Source organism: Choloepus didactylus, chromosome 7, assembly GCF_015220235.1.
Source record: "Choloepus didactylus isolate mChoDid1 chromosome 7, mChoDid1.pri, whole genome shotgun sequence".
NCBI classification, from domain to species: Eukaryota; Metazoa; Chordata; class Mammalia; order Pilosa; family Megalonychidae; genus Choloepus; species Choloepus didactylus.
The window spans coordinates 50861806-50874977 of record NC_051313.1 but is presented as its reverse complement, the minus strand read 5'-3'; the positions used below and the strand labels follow the sequence as shown (position 1 = coordinate 50874977).

Below are 13172 nucleotides of genomic sequence, written 5' to 3'. Positions count from 1 at the left end.
CTCCTTAGTATAGGAGCCTTTTATAAAACAAATATTTTTCACAGTATTTGTGAAATTTACGCATTCATCTCAATAGCATATATTAAATCAGTAACAAGACTGCACTATGTAAAGTGCAGTGGGTATGGTGATAAATATACCTTGCCCTTACAAAGTTCCCTAGCCAATGGAGGTGAAACATATGTTACTAATTAAGATGATACATATGAAATCACCATCCACAGTACCTAGCACATAATAAGTATTCAAAAATGCTTTTAAAGAAAAATATCTAACATGTTAAACTTATAAAATTGGCACTACAAAATAATGTGTAGAACTTTATGCTCTTTTAAGCAAGGGGAGGAAAAAAATACTCCAAATTTGGTAAACCTGAATTATGTCTCAAAGTCTAACCTCATATCTAACTTATCTATTTAAACTTAAGTCTTTAAAGTTAGCTTAATTGCTTACTCGTGTTTTATTTTAAAGTAGTTTAAATCATATAATACAAAATGAACAAATATTGCAATCACCATGAATATATATTTATTAACTACTTTAATAAATACACACAAAAAAACATTTATTTTACCATTCATTTGAACACTGACAGTAAGTGTATAATAGGACTAACTATTAAGAGACTATCAGTAATAGCAAGTGTTATCAGTAAGTGAGGCTATTGTCTATTGAATACCAACCTAGTGTAGGCATTTGCTAATAATCCACAACACACCAGTGAGATTATCCCTATTTTGTAAGTGGGAAAATTGGGACTTTACAAGTAAAGTGAGTAGAGCAAAAGCCTGTCTTTCTAAGGCAGAAGACTTGTGTTGGAGAATAATCAGAACCAAAGCGGGAAGGTCAGTCAGATTGCAGTGGTCTTAAATCCAGGACAAGATGTTTGGACTATATTATACAGGGATCAGAGGAACTCCATATTAAGAATATACCTATGTTTATAGAAAGATTAATAAAATTTTAAAGTATAGTCTATAGGGGCCAGCACAGAGTAGGTACTCACTAATGTCTGCTGAATAAATTTTAATGTAAGTCTCAAACCTGCCTCAGTGTTTCACTCAGTCAAAATTAAATGGCTTTTTACAGGGATGGGATGTGTGGCCTTTCAGGATTACCATTACAGAGTCAATCCCATTAGGTGTCAATCAGCAAAGCTGTCTCATAAAATATCTGCATTACAGTTATTACTTAACATAATAATTGATCTAATTCTTCTGAACTAATGACCAGAATTGATACTCATGCAATCAAAGATATTTATAGAGGAAACATTCCGAAAAGAAGTTTCACTTTTATGCTGATCACTGTCAATGTACAGTCTTGCAAAGTTTTTGGACGTCTAAAGTCTTAAAAATCCATTACCGTAAGAACGTAGCATACATTCATTTCATAAACTAATTTCACACTTGACTTCCACAAATTGCCAAATCTGATTTAATATTCAACCATAATTTAAGGGAGTCTGTTTCCTTAACAAGAAAATTTACCTTAATAGGGAGTTATTCTATCAGAACAAAATATGAGAAAGAAATTTTAGCAATGGCTATACTTTACTATATTAGCTAAAAATTTCAAGGTATATGTTTCATTATTTGAATGCCATTAATGTCATGAAACGGAATTATGCTTATAGTTATCTGACATTTCTGAACATGACATTCCTAATAAGTTCTTAATGAACATGAGGTGAACCCATGGACCACAATTTATTTTTATTTTTATTTAAATTTTTTTTTAATTTATTGAGATTGTTCACATACCATACAATTATCCAAAGATCCAAAGTGTATAATCAAACAATCAATTGCCCCAGGTACTATCATACAGCTGTGCATCCATCACCACAATTAATTTTATTTTTTCAGTTTTTAGAATATTTTCATTACTCCAGAAAAGAAATACAGACAAAAAAAAGGAAACTCAAATCCTCCCATACCCCTCACCAACCCCCCTCCAATGCTGACTCATAGTATTGGTATAGTACATTTGTTACTGTTGATGAAAGAACATTAAAATACTACTAACTGTAATTAGTTTGCAATAAGTATATTTTTTCCCTATATGCCCCTTTATTATTTTTTTTTAAAGTTTCAGAATAGTATTTAATTTTCAGATATTTAAAGTCATCTTATTTGATATCACAAAATAGTGGCCGTGTTATAAATTTTACAGATGAGGATACTGCTGCACTATTCTCACCACACATAGGTTGCAGAATAAATCTGAATACAGATCAATACTTCCCCTTCTTCCTCCTTTGTGTATTTAGAAACATGCCTACACATAACCCTTGCTATTCAAATTATTTTTATCTGAACCAAGGAACTAAATGCATTGAGGTAATTTTGTTTCGTTTATAGGACTTCTCACCGTAAACTATACAAGCTTAGGGATCAGAGAGTAAATAGATTTTTTTTTTTTTTTTTTTTTTTTGCCAAACCCTCTATCTGAACTCAGAAGCTAAAATGGTTCAGTATTTTCCATTAACTATGCAATAAGCAGCAAATCTTGGGTCCACAATTAATGTTGTTTTGTTTCAGTGTATGAAACAGAAGTTAATAATTGCCACTTAAATTTAGTGGTTCAATGACTACAATAACAGATGTCTCTCCATATATAAATAGACATTTTCACCAACACTGCTCTCTATATGCCTTTGCTCTATATATCCCATGCCTACCTCCAGACAATGGCATCTCATCTACACCAAACAATAAAACATAATTGAGAATACACATTTTTCAATGGTCTCAAAAAGTGTAAGAGTATTCCTTTGGATTTTCAAAAGAAGCCTATATTTTCAGACTTAAATTTAATAGTTTTTAATTATTCTTAGTCTAATTCCTGTTTTATCAATTAGGAAACTAAGAGTCATCTTACAACTTAACTGAGATGACCACATTTACAATCAGCAAGTCATAAAAGTGAGGCAAGTATCTTCATCTTCTGACTTCTAGTGTTTCAGAAAGAATGCCATACCATAACCCTGAGTTATCTGTTTGAAATAGAGTGAAAGAAATGGTAGCATGGAGTAGGATGTGATACCAACTATGTTTTCTCCTTCATAATGTCATCATTCTGAAATGTCTGTTTATTCCTCTCTGAAATATGGAATCAAAAATAATTTAATATAGGGTTGTATCTTGTGATGCTATAATGCTAATAAAGCCAAACTTATACTCAGTGGTCACTATATGGCTTAAAAATGCATCTTCATCTAATATTAGGGAATCTTTCTCCATCTCTCTCTCTCCTTTGTTTCTCTGTCGGTAGGGCTCCCTTTAGTATCTCAAGTACGGCAGGTCTTATTAGCAAAATCTCTCAGCATTTGTTTGTCTGTGAAAAATTTAAGCTCTCCCTCAAATTTGATGGAGAGCTTTGCTGGATAAAGAATTCTTGGCTGGCAATTTTTCTCTCTCAGAATTTTAAATATGTCATGCCACTGCCTTCTTGCCTCCATGGTGGCTGCAGAGTAGTCACTACTTAGTCTTATGTTGTGTCCTTTGTATGTGGTGAATTGCTTTTCTCTTGCTGCTTTCAGAACTTGCTCCTTCTCTTCAGTATTTGACAGTCTGATCAGAATATGTCTTGGAGTGGGTTTATTTGGATTTATTCTATTTGGAGTTTGCTGGGCATTTATGCTTTGTGTATTTATGTTGTGTAGAAGGTTTGGGAAATTTTCCCCAAAAATTTCTTTGAAAACTCTTTTTAGACCTTTACGCTTCACTTCCCCTTCTGGGACGCCAATGAGTCTTATATTTGGACGTTTTATTTTATCTATCATATCCCTGAAGTCCGCTTCTATTTTTTCGATTTTTTTTCCCCATTCTTTCTTTTGTTCTTTCATTTTCCGTTTTGTCGTATTCCAGGTCACTGATTCGTTGTTCAGCTTCCTCTAGTCTTGTACTATGAGTATCCAGAATCTTTTTAATTTGGTCAACAGTTTCTTTTATTTCCATAAGATCATCTATGTTTTTATTTATTCTTGCAATTTTTCTTTATGCTCTTCTAGGCTCTTCTTCGTGTCTTTTATGGCCTGTGCCATGCGCTTCTTCATGTCCTTTATATCCTGTGCCATGGTCTCGTTGTCTTTAGTTCTTTGATTAATTGCTCCAAGTATTGCATCTCCTCTGATCTTTTAATTTGGGTGTTTGGGTCTGGGTTATCCATATCATCTGGTTTTTTCATATGCTTTAAAATTTTCTGTTATTTTTGGCCTCTTGGCATTTGCTTAACTTGATAGGGTTCTTTTAGGATATATATGCTAATTCAGAGACTTCTCTCTAATTTGTCAGTTTTACAGCTTGGTGGCATACACTTTCTCTAACTAACCAGCAGGTGGCATCTGCAAGCCACCTATTCCCCTCAAGGCAGTTCTCCCCAACTTTGTCTTTGTGGTGTGTGGGGGTCTGATTCTTGTGGGGTCCAACTGGTGCACCAGTTTTGCGTGTGTAGTTGGTGCTGTCCACCCTGAATGTGGGGTGTGTGTCTGAGTGGTTAGGGAGAGAGGGTGGCTTTAACAATCAAACCTCCCAGTGTTCCTGGAGATTTAAGGCTGTTCCAAGAGTCTAAACCTTCAGTTCAGTTTCACCACAGATTGTCTGCCACTGATTCACAAGTCCTTGGTATTGACATATGGTCCGTGGGATTTCCGAGTGGGTCCACAATTTATTTTTAATTTCTCAGTGCTTGACCAAATAGTTTCACTGAGATAGATATTTAATACTCAAAGAAAAAGAGTTTCCTGAGGCAAAGGATTGTGTATTCTACTTAATCTGTGTCTTCTGTGTAATAATATCACCACCTTGTGTTTACTTTGCTAGGTACAAAAAGCTGTCATGGACATTAATTCTAAGTTTACTAAGTCTTCCTTTATATGCTTTTCTAGAAAAACTGCATTAAAGAGCTTTGCTTTATTCTGTAATTCAGAGACATTATTTCTATCATTTTAAGAAACAATTTGGTGCTGGTTTTAGCTGAAGGCAAATGCTAAGTGTTAATGCAGGGAAATGTATTCATATTTAATTTAGTAATTTTATATAAGATAAATCTAGGCTATAATGAAAAGACTGGGGTTGGAGTTAAATATACGTGAGTTTAAATACTAGTTCCAAAAATTAAAATCTTGGTAAGTTACATATCTTTCTAAGAATAATATCCACTTTGCAAGAGGTTTGAGAGTATGCCTCAGTATCGTCTCTAGCATTAAGCAGGTCCTCAGTCCATTGCTACTATTATAATTTACAATGATAGATTTTATTCCATCATAGATACTTTTAACCCAAGAGCTAATTATTTAAACCATGCAATCATAGTAGGCAATGAGGATTGAAATTGAGCTATAATATTTTCTTTGGAGTCAAGTTTACTTCCTAGTCTTTAGTATTTTCTTATAATTTTGCTAATAGAAACCAATCCCAGGACTCTCATGCTGATTCCTAAATTCCAACCAGATTTTCCAAAATGTATCTATCCTTCAGAACCCAGATCAAGTTTTACCTCCTTCATGAATGAAGCCTTTCCTCACAGCCTTGAGCCAAAAGTATTTTCTCCTTCCTCTGAAATCTGGTAGTCCTTTATTTGGACACCTTCTACAGAACTCATCATCTTCTAACACTGCACTTTGTTTTCACACAGTTTTCTTACCTTTTGGGCTGTATGCTCTTTAACAATGGGGATTACATAGTGAATGTGCTTTTTATCTTCCAAAAAAAGACTTGTAATAACATAAATACTCATTTTAGAATGTAAGTGACATTTCTATAAGCTGTTTAAGAAGTACCTGATATAGGACTTGTATATAATGTATAATATTTAATTGTATTTTCATTTATTATTTACTTAGTATTTATATCCCATCCCACCTACTTTCAAAAATGATTTGAATAAACTTTAAAGGTAAGGAAGAATAGTGAAGTAGGAAAATGTTGAATACCAGAGCAACAATTTAAAAATGTCATGAAAACAGTGAAACCTCATTTGAATACATGACTATTTGAATACTTATTTGAATATTACACATATTCTAAATCCTAAGAGTATATATCCTCTTTTTTCGATAAGATGTTAACCAGTCTTTTGGGGTCTAATATTTAAATCTTATCATAAAACACACATACACACACACACGAAACAAATTATTATTATCTAGCTCACACTTGGTATAACGAAGTTAATCAAATGACCTAATCAAGATGAAAGAGCTTTATAAACCTTACAAAAAACTTTATGAAAACTTCACAAACAAGGGCAATAGAAATACTAGTTGCTACTGCCATTTCTATTTCCCTAGTTTGTATATCTTTGGTTAGAATTCTGGCCTATAAAAAAATCTCATGGTATAAAAACACAGTCTTTTAGCAATGAATTCTTATCAGTTATCACCTGCATTCTATACCACTCTGAATTAATCAACAATATTGCCATTCAGCCTGTTTTGTTTTATAATTGTGTAGACACAAGCTGTATTCCTAAATACTATAGAACGGTAACCAACTCAATCTTTATTTTAGTGGCTATTCTTGCATAGCCATTATTCTATTCCAACCTCATTAAATCTTACCTCTGCATTTAAATTATCTGCAAGGCTTTCCAGAAACTGACTTTCAATTGGGTTTTGTTGAGTGAGCAAAGTAAGGTAATGGCTCAGTTTATCATGTGTTGTTATGATGATTCCTTCCCCAAATTTGTCAAATTGCGGTCTTCCAGCTCGACCAAATATCTGCATGACATCTAAAATTCCAAGGTCAACAAAGGAGCCTCTTTTTGCAGCATATATTTGTGTTCCCTGGATGAAGAAAAGTTAATAAAATTAACACAAACACACAAAAACAATCCTGATGAGCTAAATACTGATATTAGACAAACGTGGCAAAATCTCAAAAGTGTATTTTAACTAATCCTTTCATTATCTGAGATACAGTTAAATTTTCATAATACGAACTAGATTCTTATTGGAGAAAATAATTCTGAACTTATACAAACAACATTGAAAGTCAATGAAACAGCAAAATCACAATATTTTTTTCTAAATAAATCAATCCATAGGTTTGTTTTAAGACACACACAAATCCACGTGCAAAGAAAGGTAAACTCTTACCTTAATAATAACAGCATGAGCAGGAAGATTGACACCCCAGGCTAACGTAGCTGTACAGACTAGAACTTTGATATGCCCATTAGAAAACAAGTTTTCAACCAAATTTCTGTCCTGCCGAAGCATTCCTGCATGATGAATACTAAAACCATCTGGAAATAATTCTTGTACTTGCTTATTTCTTGACTTTTGCACCTAGAATAGATATCCACAAAACATAAATGAGTAATTACTACTTAGCATTTAAAAGCAATTATTAAGCTATCACTAAATATTAGCATATATGCCTTATTCAAAATTATTTTAAAATTATATTTTATCTATCTTAAAGGAGAGGTAACCTGAATATGGCTCAAAATTCAAAAATAATAAAGTGAAAAGCAAGTTTCTCTTTAATCCAGGCATCGTCTTCTTGCAAGCAATCAATATTACCTGTTTCTCTTTCTTCCAAAAATGTTCTATTAAAAATAATCCTATATCTCAGTGGCTTTCCAATTCATTCAGAGTAAAGGCCAGAGTCCTTACAATATGAAGCCTTAAAAAAATCCTTCTTCTACTTAGAATGCCCTTCTTCTTCCTCTTTATTAATCCATATCCCTCAGTTTCTTAAGCTTCCTCAATTTAAAACTTAATTCCTTTACTTTCTAGGTCTAACTACCTTGATCAAGTATTTAGCACAAGATCATGGTATATTCCACTTCATATGTACTTCACATAAACACAGCTAGTTTTTGTCTGTTTCATTATGCATTGTTTTCCTTTAGGAATTAATTTAAAAACCAATCACCACAAAAATAACATTCCATGGATGTAGGGCAGTGTTTCTTAATCCATTCATTAAATTTTTCATTCAAACAAATTATGCCTAACAGCATACCCTCAGTGCAACCAGTGTATGTTCTTTTGGACCACAAGCCTGGCATCAAATTCTATAGCCTGAATACTTCACTTTCTCTATGAAAAAGAGAAAAGCAGCCCCTCACACCTGGGAACTGTCTGAAACTATCAGCCAGGCCTTGGTGTCACTAAGAGCTGGCCTGGCACTCAAAGATAACACTCAGTTTTCTTTTGTTGAACATAATAATTTTCACAGAACAGCAATATCTGACAAGGCCCCTCTGTGATCATGATGGATCAAATAAAAAACGAGACTACTGTGCAATCATGTCTGAACAAAGATAAAACATGATCACTGTCCAAGCCATAAAAACGACTGACCACCCGCCATCCTGAGTAATATGAGTAACTACTACTTCTTTATCAATCACAGCTTTAGCCTCACTCCATTCTTCTTGCTCACTAGATAAGAATTATTACTCAATCCTAAAATTGCCCCCACTTCCTGGTAGCATCCAACCAATAGCAAAGCCCTGCTTCTACCAACCCTCTACAAAAAATCACCTAATCAATCCTAGAGCAAGTTCTTTCTATCACCCTCTTACTGAGATGCTCTATGGTTCCCCAGGGTGTACAAACTTTCTCATTACAATAGATCAGTAAACCCAGTTTTATTCACTCACAGGTATGTTCCTGGTGGTCTTTGATGGGAAGGCACTGACCACCTGTCTTAGCTCCCGAACTTTACATCTGGCCTGAATACACTAAATTTATTTCTTGTGTCTGTTCTTTGGCCTGCTCTAAGTGCAAATGTGAGGTTTGTTCCACTTATCTGTAATCTGTATAAAAGCTATAGCAGAGGATCTCAGAAAATTCTCTAAAGACATACTCTACAATGGGAAAGTTTTCTGCAAATTTGAAGACCTTATATTAATATAAAAGAAGTGTCTATATAGTTAAAACTTGTGTTTCATCATCACATCATGTGTTTATTTGCTATTACTCTGAAAATTTCATTTTCAATGTATTTAACAGCTTCTTCTGGAACAAAGTGTTGGCAGGAAGTGTAATTTCAGGAGACCGGGGTTCTAGTCCAGATTTTGCCACCCTTGTTATCTCTCAGTTCACTGAAAAATTTAAACTTTTAAGTTAATAATCATTAAAAGTTGGTCTAAGAAAACCGCACTCCATGAAATCTGCTTCAGCTGTAAAACGGAAGGTAAGACATTAACAAACCACACCATCTAGTGGACAGCCAAGTACATAACAGCTTTTTTGAGTCAAAAGCAAAAAAGAAAACTATCTTCTTCAAATTTCAAGTGGATTGTATTCTTATTCTACTTTTGTGCAATGTGGTAAACCTGTTAGAAATCATTCTATACATACACTTTGTTCTTGTTTGCTAATGATGCTGTTATTCAAAATACCAGAAATGGATTGGCTTTTATAAAGGGGATTTATTAAGTTACAAATTTATAGTCCTGAGGCCATAAAAGTGTCCAAACTAAGGCTTCAACAAGATGATACCTTCACTAAAGAATGGCCGATGGTGTCCAGAACACCTCCATCAGATGGGAAGGCACGTGGTGCTGGTGTCTGCTGTTCCTTTGCTCCCAGGTTGCATTTCAAAATGGCTTTCTCCAAAATGTCTCTAGGTATCTCTTAGATTCTTCAGCTCCTGTGCATCTAACCAAGAGGTCCTCTCTTAACTTCTCTGGAGCAAACTCTGGGCTAGCATCTCCAAATGTCTCGAAGCATTTTCAAGTGTCAGCATCAGTGTCAGCTCTTAGCTTCTCTCCAAGATGTTTCTTCTGTTTGTTTGTTTGCCAAAATATTTCTCAGAGTGGCTGTATCATTTTGCATTCCCCTCAGCAATATATACAAGAGAACTAGGTGCTTCTCATGCTTGCCAGCACTCGGAACTGTCACTGTTTTTATTTTAGCTATTATAAAAGGTGTGTGGTAGTACTGTATCATAGTTTCAATCTGCAATTCCCTAGTGGTTAATGATTTTAAACATCTTGTCATGGGCTTGGATGTGCATTTCTAATCAGTCCTCAAGTTATTCTGATGCACACATTAAAATTTAAGAATCATAGCTCCTTATAAAAAGATACTGACAGTGATGTTTTGATCCATCTATGCACAATACAGCTATACAGTTTGAACTTATGAGACTATTTAGCTCTAATCAACCTCATATTCATTATTGTACTAAAGTCATTACATTTTTAGGAATGCAAAGACATTTTAGACAAGATCCCAACCAACTGTGCATAATTTGAAGATTTGTGAGAAATCAGAACCATGCACAAATTATTTCTCTAAAGTATGATTTGTTTATAATAAAGCCCATGAACAAAGCTAAAAGTAAACATAATGGAGAAATGGAATTATGGTTTATTTGTGTTTGAATTGCTACCACCTGGCAGTCTTCTACATAGCCATTAGATACTTCATATACATTTCCTGAAGGATTAAATCAACAATTAGCTGGTTTTATCAAAGAAGTATTAATAGACAATGTGAAAAGTGGGTTTGGAAGGACAAGTGACATACTACCAGAGGGGGAAAGGTATTCTAGACAGTGCAGAGGCCTGGACTAGAATGTCTAAGGGGTGTAGGGCAAATGAAAGGAAATTAAACTGGAGAAGAAGATCAGGGTCAGGCTTTATATGATCCCAAGTACTAAGTGAAAAAGGAGCCAATTAAAGTTTTTAAAAACCAGTATCAGATTTGTTGTTTAGAGAGGTAACTTCATAGGTACAGTAAGACCACAGGCTGGATGAGCAAGTAGGTATGGGACTGCTGCAACAATTCAAGTGAGCAGATGGAGAAGAGAAAATACAGATAATCACATGCAGTCAAGGTAAAAGCTGGCTATAAACTGACCAAGACCGAGTAACTGCCTGTAATGGGGGTTGAGCAGAACAAGAAGGAAACGAAGGAATTAGGAATGTTTCCGGTTTATTCTTGCCTCGAGTGCACTGAATATGTGATGGAGAAGACAAGAGGAGGAAAGCTAATGTTTGTGCCTCAGGCTAGACCCCAGGAAGGTGGGAAGTAAATTCCTTTTGAGGCATGGTAAGTTTGAAGACATATATTGCAAAGACTTTGGCTTTTACTCTGAGTAAAATGGGAAGTCACTGAGGGTTTTTGAGCAGGAGAGAGATGTGGAAGTCCAGTTAGGTAAGTCTATTTTACTACTTCAACTGAAAGATGATAGTAGATGGGACCAGGTAAAAAAAAAAACAGAACAAAATAATTAATAAATTGGAACTGACACACAATTATACACATGTATGCCTCTTGGGTTTCTTAAACAAGAATCAAAGGAGAAATGAAAACTGAAATTGCAGAAGTCTAAAAATTAATGAAAACACTATACATCAAACTTAAAGGAGAGAGTAAAGTTGTGTGCTCTAAGAAAATTTCATAGGTGAAATACTTATATAACTAAAAAAATACTTATTTTAAGGAAAAAACTAAACAAAAACAGACAAATTATTGGCTAGAGTGGGGGTTTGCAAACTATGTGCCAAATTTCTTGTTGGATGATAGAAGAATAATAAGGATGCCTATCCACACTATGTAAATAAAGTTTTATTGGAACACAGCCACACTGATTTGTTTAAATACTGTCCATGGTTGCTACTGAGCTACAATGGGAGAGATGAGTAGTTGTGACAGAGACCATATACCCAAGCATTACATATTTACTACCTGGCCCTTTAAGTAAAAGGAGACAAAGCTGTACACAAGCACAACAGCATGTGCACAGAGAAACAAAGCTAACAATGTCAAAAGAAATAGTTCAGAAATATACTACAAAATAAATAATTCAGAGTTCTTTACAAAATTCTATGTATTCTGTTTAAAAAATTTGTAGAATGGATGATATATTACTAACATTGAACCTAAAAGTGACAAAATTGTAAAATAATAGAAACAGTGGAAGGAAATTCAAAAGTTATCTGACAACTGGGCTTTCAAACTTTTAAAGATGAATTGATTCTAATGCTATTAAGAGGTCCTAGAACATAGAAATAGAAAGAAAGACTCAAAAATAATTTTACAGAGGCAGTATAATAACACTGATATTAAAACCTGATAAAGAAGCACACAATGGAACTCAATAGCGACATTTCTCTCTTATGAATATAATCCAGACAGTAAAGAACTTTAGAAAACAGCATTCATCGATGCATTAAAACAATATACCACAACCAAGTACAATTCAACCCCAGAATGCAAGTGGAGGTTGGTATTAATAAATAATATAATTATTTGAATAGGTCAAAGGAAAGAAACTATGATCATCTCTAGGGACTGAAATTTGACAAAAAGGCCACATTCAATCCTGATGAGCAGAAATGACATTATCTCTCTCAAACCCTGTTTAATAGTAAAACACGTAGTTTATCAGTTAAAGTCAGGAACAAGGCAAGGATGCACACTATCAGCCTATCAACGTTTTACACAATGGAATTAGATGTGAGAAAATAATAAAAGATATAAATAGTGGAAAGGAAGATGGCAAAGTAGTTAGTTGAGGATGAAATGAACATTTATTTAGAAACCTAAGGATTGACTGAAAAGCTAATGTAAATAATAACAGAATTCAGAAAGATGGCAAGCTAGAAAATTAATATTTTAAAAAGTTTTAAATATATAAATAACTTATTAGAAAATAAAATTAAAGGAAATATAACATTTATAATAGCCACCAGAAATAGACTGAACAAGAAAGTTGCACCTTTATTAAGAAAACTTTAAAATGCTGTTGAAGGACATTAAAGAAATGAAATGTTAAGCTTGGAAGACTTGATGTAGTAAAAATACTAATTCTCACTAATTTAGTAACTCAAATCAATGCACTAACCTCAGTTAAAAGATGAGGTGATACTAAAATTCATCCTGAAAAGTAAACCTTAAAATTTAGTCAGGAAATTTCTAAAGTCGAAGAATAATAAGGATGCTTATCCATACCGTATATTAAGAATATTATAAAATTAGAATACATAAAGCAGTTTGATACCAAAGAAGAAAGAACAAGATCAATGACACACACAGAAATGAAGGTCTAGAAGTTGATTCCGGTAAATATGAGAATTTTGTATGTTATATTAAATTTTAAAATCAATGGGAAAAATAGAGATTATTCAGAAACAGATGATGGGCCCACTACTATCTGGAATAAATTCTAGAAAAATCAATGATTTCAATACAAAAAATA

General features: G+C 33.7%; 1 protein-coding gene across 4 annotated transcripts in view; it reads right to left on the bottom strand.

Annotated features, from left to right (window-relative positions):
• Positions 1 to 13172, bottom strand: part of ASCC3 (activating signal cointegrator 1 complex subunit 3) — a 415044-nt gene that overhangs the window by 147056 nt on the left and 254816 nt on the right. For all 4 annotated transcript variants that reach the window (XR_005217810.1, XM_037842529.1, XM_037842528.1 and 1 more), the window contains exons 15-16: positions 7103 to 7294; positions 6566 to 6790 (exon numbers count right to left, since the gene is read on the bottom strand). Coding sequence is in view for 3 of the 4 variants with exons in the window: in XM_037842529.1 (XP_037698457.1) it covers positions 6566 to 6790; positions 7103 to 7294 (417 nt within the window). In the remaining variant the exon portion in view is untranslated. The remainder of the gene's footprint in view (positions 1 to 6565; positions 6791 to 7102; positions 7295 to 13172) is intronic.